The 21,135-nt window shown below is 37.1% G+C and overlaps 1 protein-coding gene across 2 annotated transcripts in view; it reads right to left on the bottom strand.

The window, feature by feature from the left end:
* Positions 1 to 21,135, bottom strand: part of LOC120583855 (histone-lysine N-methyltransferase SETDB2-like) — a 96,117-nt gene that overhangs the window by 9,768 nt on the left and 65,214 nt on the right. For both annotated transcript variants that reach the window (XM_039839381.1, XM_039839380.1), the window contains 2 exons: positions 15,640 to 15,747; positions 11,490 to 11,620 (listed from right to left, as the gene is read on the bottom strand). In XM_039839381.1, the coding sequence (XP_039695315.1) occupies positions 11,490 to 11,620; positions 15,640 to 15,747 (239 nt within the window). The remainder of the gene's footprint in view (positions 1 to 11,489; positions 11,621 to 15,639; positions 15,748 to 21,135) is intronic.

The following is a 21,135-nucleotide window of genomic DNA, read 5'->3' as shown; positions in this document are numbered from 1 at the left end:
TAATGAAAGAACAGGACAAAACTCCGGAAAAAGAACAAAATAAAATGAACACGAGCAATCTACCAGATGCAGAGTTTAAAACACTAGTTATAAGGATGCTCAATGAACTCAGGAGAAGAGTAGATGAACTCAGTGAGAACTTTAACAAAGTGATAGGAAAGATAAAAATGAGGATAGAAAACATAAAAAGAACCAGTCAGAAATGAAGACTACAATAACTGAAATGAAAAATACATCAAAGGGAATCAACAGATTAGATGAAGCCGAAGACTGAATCAGAAATTTGGAAGACAAGACAGTAGAAAACACCCAATCAGAACAGCAAACAGAAAAAAAAATCTAAAAACACGAGGACAAGACAACGTCAAATGTACCAACATTCACTTCATAAGGGAGCCAGAAGAAGAGAAAGAGTAAAGAACTGAAAATCTATTGGAAGAAATATTGACTGAAAATTTCCCTAACCTGGTGAAGGAAATAGACATACAAGTCCAGGAGTCACAGAGTCCCAGACAAGATGAATCCAAAAAGGCCCACACCAAGACACATTATAATTAAAATGCCAACGGTTAAAGACAAAGAGGGAATCTTAAAAGCAGCAAGAGAAAAGCAATTAGTTACCTACAAGGGAGCTCCCATAAGACTGGCAGCTGATTTCTCAATAGAAACTTTGAAGGCCATAAGAGATTGGCATGAAATATTTAAAGTGATGAAAAGCAACTACCAGAAAACAATAAAATGGCAATAACTACATACCTATCAAAAATTACTTTAAATATAAATGGATTAAATGCTCCAATCAAAAGACGAATGGATAAAGAATAGGTGGTACATGTATACAATGGAATATTACCTGGTCGTAAATAAGAATGAAATCTTACCATTCGTGACAACATGTATGGACCTAGAGGATATTATAAAATAAGACAGAGAAATACAAATAACATATGATTTCACTTATATGTGGAATCTAAAACACAAAATAAATGAACAAACAAAACAAAGCAGGGCTGGGTAGAAAGACGAAGGGATTAAGAAGTACAAATTGGCTACAAAATAGTCATGAGGACATAAAGTACAACTTAGTGAATATAATCAATAATATTATAACTGTATATTGTGTCAAGGGTGCAAGACTTATCAGGGAGATCATTTTGTAAGTTATATAAATGTCTAACCACTATGTTGTACACATAAAAATAATATAATGTTGAATGGCAACTGTAGTTGAAAAAGTAAAAACAAATTTTAAAGTTAAGCAAAATAAATAAATTAATAAAAAAAGGAAAAATGCTATTTGAACCTGTATAAGTTAGTGTCCTACAGGAAGAGCAGATGGAGCCTCTGCCAGATATCCTCTGTGCTCTCAGACCTTGGATAGGTCAGTATACTCTCTGAAGGAATGAGTGATCACAAGATATTCTGAATGTCACTAGTTCATGCATAATGATCAGTGGGATTTAACTATAAACACACCTAAAGATCCAACATCTAAGATATACAACTTTTTTTCTGACTATGCAAAGTTCTCCTGATTTTCAGTAATAAATAGCACAAAATTACATGCATTAATTTGGGGAAAGTAGCTTTCTAATTGAAGAGGCATCTCTCCCAAATTTTAGTTTTGAACTACATGAGCCTGGAATTGTGCCCTAGATAATAAGAAAGTAACAGCAGACGATGACAAAGAAATGGTGAAATTTAAGGAGCTACTCAGGCCCCATTTTCTTTCCAACCTTTCCTCCTCCTCACCCTTCAGCTACATCTCCTTCCTTTCCTATGTTGCTGACCCCCAGGATGCAGCATCCCCTTGTGTATGGAGATGCATGAATACTTCCCATCTCACACCAATTCCCACCTCCTCTATAAAGTCTTCCCAACAACCCCACCCTTCCCCGAATCAAAATTAATCTCCTCACCCTTTGAGTTCTGGTATCCCAGAGCACTTTAGTCTGCCAGGTGCTAATTTTTTTTTATTAAAAAAAATTTCAAACATATATAAAAGTGGGAGAGATATGATGAACCCCCATACTCTCAACCATCATTCAGTTTCAACAACTATCAATTCAAGGCCAAGTCAGTTTCATGTTAATCCCCTCTCGTTCCCATTGTGTCATATGCTCCTATTAGTTTTGACCTTTCTAATCCTTCCACGATGTGATAAATTCTCTGAGATTTAGTCCATGTCTTGTTCCTCTTTATATTCTAACTGCATCTAGCAAGGTGTCTCATGTATAAGAGGAACTCTGAATGTTTAAATTCAACTTAAAAATGCACACAAGTTCACCCACTACTTGATAAAACAATGACAAAATGATTGTTTTATTGAGTATTCTACTAATGTGTGATCAGTATTTTTTTCAAACTTTAAGTTATAGCTGGAATTTGGAGAAACATGGCACTGTGAGAGACGTCTAGATCTCTCCCCTTGAAAAAACAATAAGCGGAACATCTAAAACTCAACAAAAAACACCCAAATTGCATACCAGCACATCTGAGCATGGGATCTATGCATGAAAGCCACCACAGGTCAGAACCCTGGATATTGGGCGGTGGACTAGGAGAAATAAAGAAGCTGCCACTCGCAGCCAGAGCTCCCTAAACAGCCCTGCCTGGGATTGCTGTGAACTCCCCGCAGACAGCAGCAGGGCCCAGTCATCAGGGCAGAAAGCAGAGAAGCAGCGACAGCAGAGATCGATTTTTACGTCATTGCAAAGCCAAGGCTGAGCCACAGCTCCCAACCCCCAACCCAGAGAGCCCTTCCCCATATATCTTCTGAGACAGAACACCACACAGCCCCAGGGGAATCTGAGCAAAAGCTACCAAAACTCGCTAACACTGACAGGGACTGAGAATGAGAGTAGCGAGCCTAACTAAAAATCTATAAGGGGAAAAAAGGCATTATTGAGGCTTTATAAAAGCAGAGATCCAAGAGGCTTAGACACCATCTACTAGAAACCAAAAGAAAAACGCCTTATTTACAACAGGCTAAAGAGAGACCTTTATATAATAAATCTTCTTTCTGGGGGAAAAAAAACAACAAAATACACTTCCATGAATGCCCAGGCAGAGAAATAGTCCATTAAACACCATGAACAACCAAGGTGATGAGGCATCTCAGAAAGAAAGAGAAAAATCTCCAGAAAGTAAGCTTACAGACATAGAAACATCTGCCTTAAATGACAGAGAATTCAGGATGGTATTTCTGAAAAAAATTCAGTGAGATCTGAAACGAGTTGTATCAACAATTTCAGAAATTGAAAAAACAACTAGATGAGCAGAATGAGTTCTTTAGCAAGGAGACTGAAACCCTCAAAAAGAACCAAATAGAACTTCTGGAGATTAAATACACACTGAAATAGCTGAAAAATGAAATAGCAAACTTGGGAAATAGAGTCGACCAAATGGAGGAAAGGATCAGTGATATTGAAGACAGATATTTTGAAATAAATCAGAAAGAAGAAGAGAGAAACTGAAGAATGAAAAATAATGAAAGAGAAATACAAGAACTATCTGATACCATCGGGAGAGGAAACATAGAATAATGGGCATTATCAAAGGGAAGGAAAAGGAACAGGGACTAGAAAGGATTTTCAGTCAAATAGTTGATGAGAATTTCCCAAATCTAAGGAATGAGATAGAGCCTGGATTTCAAGAAGTCAACAGAACACCCAATTATCTCAACCCAAAAAGGCCTTCACCGAGATACACTGTATTAAAATTATCAAAAATCAATAAGACAGAATTCTCAAGGCAGCCAGGGAAAAGAAGACAGTAACCTATAAAGGAAAACCCATTAGGTTATCGTTGGACTTCTCAGCACAAACCTTATAAGCCAGAAAAGGAGTGGAATCAAATATTCAAATTATTAAGTGAAAGAAAATACCAGCCAAGAATAATGTATCCAGCTAAGCTTTTCTTCAGATATGAAAGAGAAATAAAGACCTTTCCAGACATATAAAAATTGAGGAATTCTCCACTATGAGGCTTGCACTACAGGAAATACTGAAAGGGGTCATTTCACCTAAAACAAAATGACAAAAAAAAACCCCACATAATTAGGAGTAAGGTGACTATCAGGCAAATAGAAGCAGAGGAGTACAACCCTTACTAAGAACAGGGCATTATAAGCTTAAACAATAAGAAGAGATTTGCTATAGCAAGATAGTAATGAACGTTCAATATACATAGGGACAAACTGAGACAACAATGACTGAAAGGAGGGGGTTTAAAGATCCATATTCGCAAAAGGGAATGGAGATAAGGCATGAGCAGAAGAAAATGGACGACTGTATATATATATATAACTATCCTTTACATATTCATAATGGTAACTACGCACCAAAGATTCAGAGCTGAAGTATATAACAAAAAACAAGAAGGATCAGAGGGAAAATCCACAAAAGCCAACCAAAATAAAGAAAACAGAAACGCAAGGACAGGAAGCAATGGAAACATGGAGCTACCAGAAAGCAAAAGATAAAAAGGCTGTAAGAGGACCGCATATCTCAATAATCACCCTAAATGTAAATGGACTGACTCACCAATAAAAAGGCACAGAGTTGCAAAATGGACCAAAAAACAAAACCCAACCATATGCTGCCTCCAGGAGACATATCTCAGCCACAAAGACAAATTATAGACTCAAAGTGAAAGGGTGGAAAATGCTATTTCAAGCAAATGGCATTCAAGAAAAGCAAGAGTAGCAGTACTAATATTGCACAAAATAGACTTTAAAATAAAAAAGGTAGAGAAAGATACTGAGGGACACTTCATAATGACAAAGGGAATCATGCACCAAGAAGACATAACGCTTATTAATATCTATGCTCCCAATCAGGGAGCCCCAAAATATGTAAAGCAATTACTAAAAAAAACTAAAGGGAGAAACAAACCAAAGCACTATCATAGTGGGGGACCTAAATACCCCACTTTCGGATATGGACAGATCATCTAAACAGAAAATCAATAAGGAAATAACATTCTTAAATGACACATTAGACCAATTGGACATAATTGACATTTACAGAGCATTCCATCCCAAAACAGCTGCTTATACATTCTTCTCTAGTGCACATGGAACATTCTCAAGGACTGACCACACGCTGGGACACAGAGATAGCCTCAACAAATATAAGAGGGTTGAAATCATACCAACCATATTCTCTGATCACAATGCTTTGAAGCTGGAGATCAACTGTAAAAAGAAAGCGGGAAGAACCACAAATACATGGAGATTAAACAACATGCTACTGAAGAATAACTGGGTCAGAGAAGAAATAAAAAGAGAGATCAAGAGATACATAGAAATGAATGATGATGATAGTACAACATAGCAAAACTTTTGGGAAATGGCAAAAGCATTCATAAGAGGAAAGTTCAAATCATTACAGGCCTATCTCCAGAAACAAGAACGAGCTCAAATAAACAACCTAATGCTTCATCTTAAAAAACTAGAAAAGGAAGAACAAATGAAGCCTAAAGTCAGCAGAAGGAAAGAAATAATCAAAATTGGAGCAGAAATAAATGAAACTGAAAACAAAAAAACAATAGAAAAAATAAATACAACAAAGAGTTGGTTCTTTGAGAAGCTTAATAAAATTGCAAACTCTTGACTCACTAAAGAAAAAAGAGAAAGGACACAAACAAAATCAGGGATGAAAGAAGGGAAATTATGACAGACACCACAGAAATACAAAGGATCATGCAAGAATACTATGAAAAAGTATATAACACCAAATTTAATAACCTAGAAGAAATTGACCAGGACTTAGAAAAATATAACCTTTCTAGACTGAATCAAGAAGATCTGGAAAATCTAAATAGACCGATCAGCAGTATGGAAATTGAAAAAATTACCAAAAACATACCCAAAAGTAAAAGTCCAGGACCAGATGGCTTCACCAGTGAATTCTACCAAACATTCAAAGAAGATTTAATACCTATTCTCTTCAAACTCCTCCAAAAAATCGAAGAGGAGGCAATACTTCCCAACTCATTTTATGAGGCCAATATAACCCTGATACCAAAACCTGGTAAAGATAACACAAAAAAGAAAACTACAGAGCAATATCTCTCATGAACATAGACGCAAAAATCCTAAATAAGATACTAGCAAACTGAATACAGCAACATTTTAAAAGGATTATACACCATGATCAAGTGGGCTTCATCCCAGAGGCACAGGGATGATTCAACATAAGCAAATCGATTAATGTGATATACCACATAAACAAATTAAAAAATAAGAATCATATATCAATAGATGCAGAAAAAGCCTTTGACAAGATACAGCATCCATATATGACCAAAACACTTAACAAAATCGGTATAGAAGGAAAGTACCTTAACATACTAAAGGCCATAAATGCAAACCCTCAGCCTACATTATACTTAATGGTGAAAAACTAAAAACCTTCTCTCTAAGATCAGGAACAAGGCACGACTGTCCACTATAGCCATTGTTATTCAATATAACATTGGAGGTCCTAGCGAGTGCAATCAGGCAAAAGAAAGATATAAGAGGCAACCAAGTAGGAAGTGAAGAAGTCAAATTGTCACTGTGGATGACATGATTTTCTATATAGAAAATCCTAAAGACTCCACAAGAACACTACTGGAAACAATAAGCAAATACAGTAAAGTTTCTGGATACAAAATCAACGTTCAAAAATCCATAGCGTTCCTATACTCTAATAATGAAGTGTCAGAAAAAGTAGTGGAAAAAAATAATTCCTTTGCAATTGCAGCAAAAAGAATAAAATACCTAGGAATAAATTTAACAAAACATGTGAAGGACCTATACAATGAAAGCTCTGAGACCCTATTAAAAGAAATTGCAGAAGATACAAAGAAATGGAAAGCTATTCTGTGTTCTTGGATTGAAAGAATCAACATAGTTAAAATGACCCTATTACCTAAAGCATTATACAGATTTAAGCAAACGCCATCAAAACCCCAATGGCAATTTTTTAAAAAATTGAACAAAAAATCATCAGATTTGTATGGAAGACCTCAAATTTCCAAAGCTATTCTGAGAAAAGACCCTGAATTGCCAAAGCCATTCTGAGAAAAAGAACGAGGCTGGAGGCATCACTGCCCGACTTCAAATTATACTATAAAGCGACAGTAATCAAAATGGCATATTATTGGCAGAAAAACAGCCACATGGCCAGTGGAAAAGAATTGAGAGTCTACAAGTAAATCAGTATTTACATGGGCAAATAATTTCGACCAAAAAGCCAAAAACATACTGTGGAGAAAGGAAAGCCTCTTCAATAAAAAGTGCAGGGAAAACTGGAAAGCCATTTGCAAAAGAATGAAACTAGACTGATGTCTATCACCACACACCAAAATTAACTCAAAAACTGAATTCAACAATACATTAAAAGGATCATACACCATAATCAAGTATGATTTATTCCAAGGATGCAGGGATGGTTCATCATCCACAAATCAATCAACATGATACACCACATTAACAAAATGGAGAACAAAAATCATATGACCATCTCAAAAGATGCAGAAAAAGCATCTGACAAAATTTAACATCCATTTATGATAAAAACTCTCAACCAAGCGGATATAGACAGAATGTACCTCAACATAGTAAAGGCCATATATAATAAACCCTCAGCTAACATCATACTCAATGGCAAAAAGCTGAAAGCTTTTCCTTCAAGATGAGAAACAAGACAAGGATGCTCACTTTTGCTACTTTTATTCAACATAGAATTGAAAGTCCTAGCCAGAGGAAATAGACCAAAAAAATTAAAAAAATAATTTAAAAAAAAAAAGGCATCCAAATTGGAAAGGAAGAAGTAGAACAGTCACTAACATAATTTTATATATATAGAAAATCCTCAAGATTCCACAATCAAAAAAGAATAAATGAATTCAGCAAAGTTGCAAGGTACAAAATCAATGTAAAAAATTTGTTTTTATATACTAACAATGAACTATCAGAAAGAGAATTGAAGAAAATAATCCCATTCAGAATTGCATCAAAAAGAATAAAATATCTAGAAATAAATTTAACCAAAGAAGTGAAAGACCTGTACACTTAAAACTATGAGACACTGATGAAAGAAAGTGAAGAAGGCATAAACAAGATATTCCATGCTAATGATTTGGCAGGATTAATATTGTTAACAATACCCATATTACCCAAAGCAATCTATAGAGTCAATGTAATCTCTATCAAAATTCCAATAAAATTTTCATAGAAATAGTACAAATAATCCTAAAATTTGTATGAAATCACAAAAGATATCAAATAGCCAAAGCAATCTTGAGAAAAAAGAACAAAGCTAGAGGCATCACACTTCCTGATTTCAAACTATATTACAAAGCTATAGTAGTCAAAACAGTATGGTAGTGGCATAACAACAAATACATAGATCAATGGAACATAATAGCCCAGGAACAAACCCAAGCATATATGGTCAATGAATTTATGACAAAGGAGGCAAGAATGTACAATGGAGAAAAGGACAATCTCTTCAATAAATGGTGCTGGGAAAACTAAATAGCCATGTGCAAATGGATGAAACTGGACCACTGTTTTACAGTATACAGAAAAATGAACTCAAAATGGATTAAAGACTTGAATGTAAGACCTGAAACCATAAAAGTCCTATTAGAAAACATAGGCATTAAGTTCCTTGACACTGGTCTTAGGGATGTTTTTATGGACCTGACTCCAAAGGCAAGGGTAACGAAAGCAAAAATAAGCAAATGGGACTACATTAAACTAAAAAGCTTTTGTACAGTGAAGGAAACTATCAACAAAGGAAAAGGCAACCTACTGAAAGGGAGAAGGTATTTGCAAATCATATGATAAGGGGTTAATATCTAAAATATATAAAGAACTCAATTCAATGACAAAAAACTCCAAACAATCTGATTAAAAAATGAGCAGAGAATCTTTCCCAAGAAGACATACAGATGGCCAACAGGCACATGAAAAAATGCTCAATATCACTAATCATCAGAGAAATGAACATCAAAACCACAATGAGATATCATCTCACACCTGTTAGGAGGCTATTATCAAAAAGACAAGAAATAATAAGTGTTGGTGAGGATGTGGAGAAAGGGAAACCTTGTACGCTGTTGGTGGGAATGTAAATTGGTGCAGCCACTGTGGAAAATAGTATAGAGGTTCCTCAAAAAATTAAAAATAGAACTACCATATAATCCACTCTGGGTACTAATCTGAAGAAAACAAAAACACTAATTCAAAAAGAATGTTCATTGCAGCTTTCTTTACAATAATCAAGAAATGAAAACAACTACTAATGAATGAATAAAGATGTGGTGCACACACATGCACACGCATAGACACAGACATGCACGCACTGGAATACTACATTACCATAAAAAAAGAATGAAATCTTGCCATTCACAACAACATGGATGGCTATTGAGAGTATCATGCTAAGTGAAATAAGTCAGAGAGAGAAAGACAAATATGGTACGATTTTACTTATACGTGGAATCTAAAAAAAAAAAAAAAAGAACCAAAACAAAGCCAATCACATAGATTCAGAGAACAGATTATTGGTGGTGGTTGCCAGAGAGTAGGTGAGTTAGGATGTGGGTGAAATGGATGAAGGGGATCAAAGGTACAAACTTCAGTTTTAGAATAAATAAGTCACGAGGATATAATGTACAGCATTGTGACTATAGTCAATAATATTGTCTTACAAATTTGAAAGCTGCTAAGAAAGTAAATTGTAAAAGTTCGCATCACAAGAAAAAAAATTGTGTAATGGTATGGTGACAGATGGTGATCACTTTATAATGTATACATATGCCAAATCATTATATTGTATACCTGAAACTAATATAATGTTGCATGTCAATGATACTTCGATAAAAAAGTGAAACTGAGAATATTACAAGCCATAAGTTTCCCAGCAAATCAAATATAAAAAGAAGTACAATACAAAATTAACAAATTTACATAATTCTTTTCTAGTCTCAAGCAACAAAATACCTGGAGAACTTGCTCTGAATCAGATTTAAAATTATTTAACAAACTTCTTTTAATAGTAAGCATGCCCATATCGTTTTAGGACGTATGGCTCCTAGGCTTAAAGAGGCTTTGGTGCTGAAGAGCAAGGGCTCCAGAGCCCTGAAGCTCAGCTCTGCCACTTACCAGCGATGTGGCCTGGTATAAATTACTATGTCTCTCAGGGCCTCAGTTTCCTCATCTGGAAAGTGGGGATAACAGTATCTACCTTAGTGGGCTGTTATAAGGCTTAAATAAATTAAAACTCATAAAGTATTTGGAAGTATTCCTGGTATAAAGTAAGCTGTTATTAGCTAAATTAATAAACTAAAGTAATGCTGGAACACTTTGATAAAATTGGAGATATGTGCCCACAGGAAAGAAAACATCTATCCTCTGTATGGAATTTTAAAATATCATTTAGGAATATGACATATTTTATAAAAATCATATTAAAAATAATATTCTCATTATAGTATCATATTAGTCAGAATATTAAAATTGAAAAAATATATGTATTTCACTGAAATTTAAATGTCAATCAGTATCTATAGATATGCCCTAAAGAAGTGAGAAACGTCTGCCTGGCTCTTCAACTTCAGACCATCATTCTCTTTTTCATTCCATTTCATAACTTTAAATAGGTCAAAACTGTTTTTAAGACGGATTTTTTCTTCAACTGTGTGTGACATATTTTAGACTGTGTCTACATACAAAACAAGAGTTAACTTAGCATGACCTGAATCAATTCAGTTAACAACTGCCTTACTGAGTTTTTCCGACTAAACTGTATAATTATTTAACTGAACTAAAACCTTTCATCAGAAGGAAGCTCAAGTTTCTTCTCAGATAAAACAAATATAATTCTATTGGACTTGAAATATGCTTTACTAGATCAAAATTAACATTAAAGAATTATCTAAAGACATAAAGCAAAATTTAAAAGCCAAAGGGCAAGACAAACAAAAGTTTTTTTAAGGACTTAATGACTGATTACAATATTTGCTGCATTGTTTCTCTATCATTTTTAGAAGCTATTTCTAGGTAAGATGGTGGTGATAGTGATGGGAAAAGACATTCATTTATTCAGCAGACTGGATGGATAAACTATGGGCTGTGGCTAACAAGCAAGGCTCCTTTCTTGTTTGTAGAAAAAAGCACAGTGAAATGGTTCCCAGTCTCGTGGCTACCCATTAGGTCACTCACGTCATTATGACAACCGATGCTTTTTCATAGCAGGAAAAGAAGGATGCAGGAAGATTACAAAGAAACCCAAACCAACCCTGCTTATTTTCTTCCTACAGTAACATTTAGAGAAGGTGTAGTGGAGTCTGATTCTCAACAGGGCATCTCCAAACCAAGTTCTTACTTGGAAATCATTTGCATAAAATTAGCTTAAAAATCTCCTTGCCTTAATCTAACTATTCCTTACTCCGGTCCCCCAAATATGGCTTTAAAACTGTTTATTAAATACTTATAAATTCCTTCAGATCCACTCTGTAGAACTGCACGGTCATTCTTGGCACAGAAAAAGTGGTAATTCTTGTTACAGGATTTTTCATCGCATCCCACAGTGGCTCCTCCTTTACGACAATATGTGCATTTCTGCAGAAGAACAGATTTTGCTGAGTAAGCACAAGTTTTTCATAATCTTTGTTAAAATTTAAAAGTTAAACATGTCATTAAATATTATTTTTAAGTTGGCAGTCCTAATGTCCTCAGCTACAAACATCAGGTACTTACATTTGGCCTCTCAGCTAACTAGAATGCTTATCATGGATTGTTTTGTAATGATTTGATTAAAAGCAGAAAACTCTTTTAAAAAAATTTTTTTAATCTTCTCTCTTTTTAAAAGAGATCTCAAAATTGCCCAGCTCTAGGCATGGGGTTCTGTTAGGGACATCGAGCCTGTGGCAAGGGCAACTCAGCTGTGCCACTAAGAGCTATGTCATCTCTAGTTTGCAGATGACAATGCCTTGTGCAAGGGGAGCACAAACTGAATACTATTTTAAGACACTATTCTGGCTGCTGTGTAGAGAATGGGCTGGGGAAGGGATGGGCAGGAGAGAGCAGGACAACTATCAGTGGTGTCCAGCAACTGTCCAGTGAGGGAGACCAGCAACTTCTCTATGATGGATCAGTGATACACAAGAAGTGAAGGACACCCAGTCTGTAGTGTGGCACTGATGGCCTTGATGCTGGGCTGGGAGGTTGGTGAGTAGATGATGATGATAGATGATGTGCTGTTTACTGAGGCAAGGAGTGAATAGGTTTCGAGGGAGTGTATATACATGTTTGTAGGGATTAGAACTGTGTTCTTTTTTGGCCATTTTAACATGAGATGCTATTAGATATCCGTGTTGATACGTCAGGTTGGTCGTCGGGGCTGGGGATAAGGCAGGACAGTTAGCCTAGGGAAATTTCCCTTCCCCTCCTGGATGCAGCTCTGGAATTTTTCCTTAGTCCCTTACTCAACACTCTCCTTGTTTGGATTCCAAGTCAGCATGAGACTCCAGCATGAGAAACAAGCCAAGGCCACGAAACATGAGACAGGAGACAGGATAGAAGGCCCAAGGTTACACCATCCCCTCCAGGTGGCATGAGAAACAAGCCAAGAACGGGAGGCAGGATGGATAGATTGGAACACTGCACCCCCACCCCCTTCCCTGATAAGGCTCCAGAGTCTTTCCCTTGTCCTTTGTTCAGCTTTGGCTAATCATAATATCATTGTAATGTCGCCTACATTGCAAGTACCATGTCTCTACCCACCATCCCCAAAAAACAAAGCCTGTGATCCAGACAGTTCAGGGCTACTTGCTCTCAGAGTTGCCTGCACTTTTCTCTTAAGTGTGTACTTTCACTTTAATAAAACTTGTGCTTTCCTGCTTGCTGTTTCTTGTGTCCTTGAATTCTTTCTTGTGGCATAAGACAAGAAGCTCTGGGTGGATTCTCCCCACATCAAGCTTTCCAGCAGGAGAGATATAGAGTCACTGGCATAAATATATTAAAGCCATGAGAACTGGATGGGGTCATGCAGGAAGGCTGTTCAGATTGAGGAAGGAGCCCAGGACAGAACACTGGGCACTCCAAACTTTAGAGGTTGAGCAGAGGGGGAAAAACAGCTAAGGCACCTGGGAAGCAGCAGCCAGAAGGTAAGAGATAAGCTAAGAGAGTGCGTCCAGGAGGTCAAAGAAGAAAGTGTGATTCAAGACGCAGGGCACCAACAACGGCGATGAATACTGCTAAAAGGTCAACTAAGGACAGAAGAATGACATTGTAATTTACCAGTATTTATGTATATAATGGAGAGATTTTTAAAGATGACATGATCAATTGATCATGTTACATGCTAGAGGGAATAATCTAATAGAAAGGGGGAAACACTGATGTGAAGAGGATGGAGGGAAACGCAGGGACCTAGTCCTTAAGAAGGGGAGGGGGCTGGCTCGAAAGTCCAGGAGGACGGTTAGCTTTGACAGGAGGAAGGCTGGCAGTGGAACAGGGGTGGGTGGGTGGTGGTTTGAATAGTAGGAGCTCCTATCTAATGGCTTCTATTTTCTCAGTAAAAATAAGGCAAAGAAATGTACAGCACTAAGAATCAACTGTAATGTAAACTGAGCCTTGGGTGTCAATGTGGGTTCATTACTTTGTACTGAATGTACCCTCTGGTGGGGATGTTAATGGTGGAGAGACTGTGCGTGTGTGGGGGTGGGGGACATATGGGAGATCTCTGTACCTTCCCCTCCATTTTTCTGTGAACCTAAAACTGCTCTAAAAAATAAAGTCTATTTTTAAAAAATCAGGTGTAGTCATTAATTTGGCGATAGGAAGCTGAAGTGGGGAGAAGTTTTAAAGAGAGATGAGAGCACATGAAACAGTGAATGTGGAGGGTGGAGGGTGAAGTATTGAGGGTCCATCTGAGGTGTGTGGCCATGAATCTAAGGTTAGTCAACACATTTTTGGGGTTTTCTCCAGTCGTTCCCAACTGTTCACATGTGGGTGCTACTCAGCTTATGCAGACAGCACACAGATGTGTTTCATGAGAGCTAGGGCTTTGCTAGGTTGGTAAGGGAGTGGTGGTGTGGGCACTAGGCAGAGGGAGTCCAGGGCGTTTGGAGGAGAGTGACGCAACGCTAGACCATGGGACCAGGTGGCGCCTCTAACTGTAAAGGGGTCGTTAGAGAACTGAGGGAGCCGGGCGAGCTGGGAGGCTGGGGGAGGCCTGAAGAGAAATAATGTTCAGCCTCTCTAGTGGTCGGCAAGACAAAACCTTCTTTTGACTGGCAAAAATTAATAAGTTTGTGATACTCATTTAAGTCAAGAACTAGGAAAAGTGCTCTTCATCCACCATGTATAGAAGTATAAGGTGGTACAACCTTTCTGGGGGAGAGTTTGTGGCATGTTTCAAAAATTTTAAAGGGAATTCTCTTTGATTCAGCCATTCCCTTTCTGGAAAATATGCTCTATGGCAACACTCAAACAAGTACACAAGGATTTTGTACAAAGATGTTTACTGTGGCATTGATGGTTAAAGTGAAAAACCGGAATCAACCCATTATCCAACAACAGGGAATGGTTTCATGCCTTCTGGCACAGCCTATGGAATTCCATGAAGAGAATGGAGAGCCATAGGCTACAGCTACGAGCCATGTCATTCTTGCCTCCTACACTTTGGCACAGGAATTCCCCCTCCTTCACCTTCACTTTCACCCAACTAGGAAGGATTCCTGAGCCCCAACTGTGATGAGGTGCCTGCTCCCTGAGTGCCCTGTGCGGACCCCTCTCAGAACACATCAGGCTGTGCAGAAACTGCCCACATACATGCTGCCGACTTGTAAGGGCTAAATAAATGTTTGTCTCAGATCATGAACCTTACTGTGGTGCTGATCCAGGCTCTGGGTACTTGTATTTGCTGTGCCGCTTGTTAAGCCATGAAGGGCCTTTCATAGAGGAAGTCTAGTAATGGACCCACTAGGGTAACAGGTTAGCAATCTCCCTTCCCGGGCGGGGAGGGGGGGGTGGGTGGGTGGGAGGGGGTGACCCCAGCTCCAAGTGGGGTGCTGAATAGTTAGTCACCTCTAGAAATTAAACAGAAAGAGGGGTATGCCCTAATTAGACTCTCTGAAGGCCTCTTATTCCATGCTTGGGATGAACTTTCTCCTTCCATAGACAGGAACAAGAAAGCCTGACACTTCAGTTGCTGCCTGCAGCCACTCTGTGACCATAAGGGACCAAGTGATTTTGTGGACAGGAAGGCGGAGAGGATGATGGGCCTTTGATGACAACATTGAGCCAGTGAATTAACCAACCCTGAAGACAGTTTTTCCTCTCGCTAAGTGAGAAAATAAGCACCTTTTTTATTAAAACCAGTTTGAGCTGGGTTCCTTCTACTTAGCCAAAACCATTCTAATTCATATCTACTTTGCTGATGAAGAGTGTTATAGTTTATTTTAAAATATTAAATGTTCAGTCAAATAAGAATCTCCAATACAGGTCCTATTTCCTTCAGCTTTTCAAGACACATCTCTATGCCTAGTTTATTATTCAAATAGACTTTCTTTTGAAAGCTGCCCCTCCCCAGGATCTGCTTGTCTTATATGAGTAGTAAAATCATTTATACTCACCAACCTCCTTCCTCTATTGATTTCTTTCTTTACTGCTTCCACATCAAAATTTCTATCATGATTACATGGATCTTGATCCTCACATTCCACAAGTGCTGAAGAATACAGCTGCAGATGGAGAAAAGAAAAAGCTCAGAGTATGCAAGAAGTAACGCTGAAAGTTTAGAGTCAGAAAATGTACTAAAAAGTACAGGAGTGGAAGATGAGTTGGGGATAGAACAATGACCACCTTTTGAAGTGTGTGAGCAGATCACATGATACTCTTTTCTTTGGAAGTGGCCCCAATCCCCAGGCATGTTTTCTACTATACAACCTTGACCCCCAATGACTAACTGGACCTGTCTGGGGCCTTGAACCCAAGCCGGGCCAATCGGATTCCCTATCCTAGGAAAGTGGAACAGACTCTGAGCCACATGTCAGAGCCAGCCAGTCTGCAGAGAAGGAAAAAAACGAGGGCTAGAGAGGACATCCTGGGTTCCTGATAGCTTTCCAGGTCCTGTTTCTTAGACCTACCTGCATGCCTGCCTTCAGGAGCCATGAAATACCTCTGCAACCTTATTACAATGCCTCTTTTATTTCTTTGTGTTACTTGAAACCAAAAGAATTCAATCTACCTCTGAATTAAAGATCAACATTATGCTCATATACTCAAATAACAAGGGCATGAAAAACATAAAATGTTTATGACATGGGCATAAAAGGAAAGATTTCTTATAAAAAGCAGAAACTATAAAGAAAAAAATTAACAAGTTAGAGTTCCTCAAAATTAAAACGTTTCACTCTCTGGAAGACATTGTTTAGAAAACAAAAAGGTAAGCCAGAGATTGGGAAAAAATATTAGCAATATGTATATCTGAATATAGGAAATATACATTTCTGTATTGTACCCAGATTATAGAAAAAGCTCTTACAACTTATCCATGATAAGACAAACAATTCAATTAAAAATGGGCAAAATATTTGGATACTTCATAGAAAGAGACTTACAAATGTTGAATAAGCACATGAAAAGATTTTAAATATCCTTAGTGCTCAAGCAAATTAAAACCACAGTAAGACACCAATATATATTCACTAAACTGGCTAAAATGAAAAAGACTGAAAATACCAAGTGTCAAAGAAGATACGTAACAAATGAAACTCTTACACATTGTTTGTAGAAGTGTAAAATTAAGCAATTGCTTTTAAAGTTAAACATACTTTATGACCCAGCATTCCTCTTCTAGATATTAACTCAAGAGAAATAAAAGCACTTCTCCACACAAAGACCCATATACATATGTTCATAGCAGATTTATCCTAATGTTCCCAAACTGGAAATAAGACATATGTTTATCAACAGGTGAATGGATAAGCAAATTGTTATATATCCACACAATGTAATACTATGCAGAAATAAAAAGGAACAAAATGAAGATACATGCAACGACATGAAAGAATCTGTACTAAGCAAATACTTCACTGAGCAAAAGAAGCCAGAAACAAAAGAATACATACTGTGGGATTCCTTTCATGTGAGATTCAAGAAAAGACCAGATCAATCTATAGGGACTAGGGGTAGGGAGCATGTGATTCTAAGGAGCCATGAGAGAACTCTCTGGGGTAATGAAAATGTTCTCTATCTTGATGGTTGTGGTGGTTAATTGGTAAACACATGTCTTAAAACTCTCCAAACTATATACTTAAAATAGGTGCATTTTGTTTTATATAAATTATACTAATAAAGTTAACTAAAAATCGTAGCAAATTAACATTAACAGTATTTTAGAATAAAACATCATGACCAAATAGTGTTACTCTAAGAATGGTTTAACAGTAGAAAATAAATAAGCATGTTAACATATTACTAGCAGACTAAAAGGAGAATATTTCAGACATAAAAACTAAATGCAATCCATGAACTAGAACCTTTTGTTATAAAGAAAGTTATTAGGACAATTGATGAAATCTGAGCAGTTTGAGGATTAGGTGGTGGCAATCTATTAATGCTAATTTCCTGATTTTGATAGTAATATTGTGATTATGTGAAAGAATGTCCTCGTTTGTAGGAAATATACACTAAAGTATTGGAGAAAGATAACACATGATGTCTCAATTAATTTCAAATGATTCCAACACAAAAAATTCTTTATACTGTATGTGCAACTTTTCTGTAAGTTTGAGATTTTAAAAAATCATCAAATTGTACAGATAAAAAAAAAAATATAAACCATCCAGCATTGTGCATGGCCAGAGAGAGGGAAAGAACCCAGAAGATCATTACAAGAGATACAGAAAAAAAGCATTTCATAATATTCAATACTGTAACTTTTAGCAAACTAGAAATAAAAGGAAACATCCTAATTTGAATAAAATGAAGTATTAAAAACCTAAAGTATACACAAATTTAATGATAAGACTTTAGGAGCATCCCATTAATATAAGAAATAAGACAAGGCTCCCTACTTTAAAAGTTTCTAAAAATAAATAAATGCTTCTAATCACTTTTATAATAGACTGTTCTACAAAAATGCAATAAAACAGGATAGAGAAATGAAGAGGCCCAAAAACTAAAAGGAAAAAAATAATAAAATTGCCTTTATTTACAGATGAGGATTGCCCAAATAAAATATCCAGGTGAATCTAGAGACTTTTAGAACTTATAGGAGTTTGGCAAGATTGTTGTATAAGATCAATCAATAAAAACCAATAGCATTTGTATATAAGAATAATAGCTCATTTTTAAAAAGGTATTAGGAAAAAGTGACAAAACAAAATAAAAAAGCAAACCCCAAAATAGCCTAACCTAAAGCTCTACATCTCTATATTATTACTGAAAAATTTATGAAATTCATCAAAGAAAACTTGAATAATTGGAGAGACAGACCTTGTTAATGGATAGGAAAACTCGTATATCATAAAGGTATCTATTTTTTCCCAAACCAATCTATATATTCAATAGGTTACAGATAAAATTCTAATAGGAATTTTTGTGAAGCCTGATAAGCTGAAGCTGATCCGAAAATTAGAAACACCAAAAAAGCTGCCAAGGCTTATAAAATAATAGCAATTAAGAAAGTGTTGTACCAGTTCAGTGATAGACAAAGTGACCAATGGAACAGAATAGAGAACCAGAAATACATCTGTATGCATATGACATAGTATATTGTTAGCCCACTGGATATGCACAAGGGTTCTAGAATTAGAAAGCCTGGGTGAGAATTCTGTGACCTTGGGCAAATGACTTAACATCTCTGTGCCTCAGTGGTTTCATCTTTGGGCATAATTACAATATCTAATTCTCAGAGCCATTGTGAGGATTAGTAGTTAATATGGGTTAAGATCCCAGAACATTACCTTATATCTAGTGAACACTGAATAATAATAATAGTTATAATCATTATCACTACAAATCAGTGAGGAAAAGATAGATTATTCAATAAATAGTGCAGGGGAAAGTGATTAATCATATAAAAATAAAAGTATATACCATTTTATATGGTAGTCTAAATAAATTCCAGTTGGATTAAGAGGCTATATGAGAACAGCCAAATTTAAAAACTTTTGGAAAAAAAGACAGAACCTTAGTACAGAAAAGGATTTCTCAGGAGAAAAAAAATCCCACAAAATAATAAAGGAAAATAAGGTGAATGTAACTACATTATAAGCTTCTGTCTGATAGAAAAACACCATAAATAAAATTAAAAGCTAACATATATGGGCAACCAAAATGGCACAGATGATAGAGGCTCTGTTTATCCCTCTGGCAACCAAATCAAAGTTGTGAAGGAAACAAGGAGCAGCAGCAAGGAAAAATCGCCTGGGATCTTGATGAACAAGCCATACAACTAGGGAGAAATCCAAGAAAGCACTCTGCAACAGCAGAAGGTAGGACGGGGTGAGGATGTGGGGTGACTTGGTCTCCAGTGGCTGATGAGACAGAGGCTGCGGCAGCGGCAGATGCCTCTTAAAGAGGCCTCGTCCATGAGCGGATTTTCGCAGTGATGGACCTGCTCACTCTGAGTACCAGTGCTGATTCCACTGCACACAGGGGGCACCAGAGACTTACAGGGAGACATTGGTGGAGTGAGGGCCGAGGTGAGACTTGTTCTGTACAGAAATGCTGGCAGTATCTAGTGTTCTCTGTTGAGCCCTCCCCGCTCCTAGTGCGAGGACACAGTGCCACCTTTGCCATGAGATCATCAGACTGGATAACAGAGGTCGCTCTGTTTCAGGTCCCTGAAACCCCGCCTCCCCCAACTTGTGGACCCACCCAAGCCACATCCAGGTATATCTTTAGAGAGTCAGGTGCTCCTTGCTGAGCAGCGCCTAGACTCACACTGGAGGCAGCTGGCCTCGGTTTCTGGTGTGGCCTTTTGAGGCAACTATAAGCACAGCATCTGTGGGTTGCTTGCTGAATCTTAACAGGTGGCCCTGGAGGGCCACAGGCTTGAGCTAAATTTGTCCTATAGTTGAGCGCCACTTAGGATTGTGCTACTGGACACCTACTTCACAAATCCACACTAATAAGACCAGGAGACTTAGGAGCTTTGCTTAGTACATAGAAACAGACATGGAAAAGCAGCCAAAATGGGAAGACAAAGAAACAAACCATATGGGAGAACAGAACAGAGATCCAGATATAATGGAGACAAGTAATCTAATAGATGCAGAGTTCAAAACACTGGTTATAAAGATGCTCAATGAACTTTTGGTTAAATTCAGTGAGAACTTCAACAAAGAGATAAAAAACATAAAAATGGAAATGGAAATTATAAAAGGGAACCAGTCTGAAATGAAGAACATATTATCTGAGATGAGAAGTATATTAAATGGAATAAACAGAGTGAAGAAAGAAGAGGATCAAATGCCCTATCTAGAGGACAGGAAAGTCAAGGACACTCAATCAGAATGGCAAGAGATAAGATGCCAAGACTATGAAAATAATTTAAGGAGCATATGGGACACTATTAAGGGTCCAAATATCCATCTGATTGGCGTAACTGAAGAAAATCAAGATGTTGAACAGCTGTTTGAAGAAATAATAATGGAAAACTTCCCTAACCTGGTGAAGGAAATGGACATAAAACCCCAGGAAGCTCAGAGAATTCCAAAGAGGGATCTAAAGAGGCCCACACCAAGACACATCATAATTAAAATGCCAAAGGTTAAATTCAAAGGAAGAATATTAAAAGCAGCAAGAGAAAAACAGATAGTTACTTATAAGGAAAAACCCATAAGACTGGGACCTGATTTCTCAAAAGAAACTATGCAGGACAGAAGGGCTAGGCAAAAAAATTATATTCAACAGGATGAAGACCCAGGATCTACAACTAAGAATACTTTATCCAGCAAAGCTATCATTTAGAGTTGAAGGATAGATAAAGAGTTTTCCAGACAAAAATCAGCTAAAGGAATTTAACACTACCAAACCTGTAGGAAATGTTGGAGGGACTTCTTTAAGAAGAAAAGCATGTATCAAAAACAGGAATAAAGAATGACAACTACATTCCCATC

Source organism: Pteropus medius, unplaced genomic scaffold (assembly GCF_902729225.1).
Source record: "Pteropus medius unplaced genomic scaffold, Ma_sr-lr_union100, whole genome shotgun sequence".
Classification (NCBI taxonomy): domain Eukaryota; kingdom Metazoa; phylum Chordata; class Mammalia; order Chiroptera; family Pteropodidae; genus Pteropus; species Pteropus medius.
The sequence above is the reverse complement of the archived record's forward strand: the minus strand, read 5'-3'. Positions and strand labels throughout refer to the sequence as shown.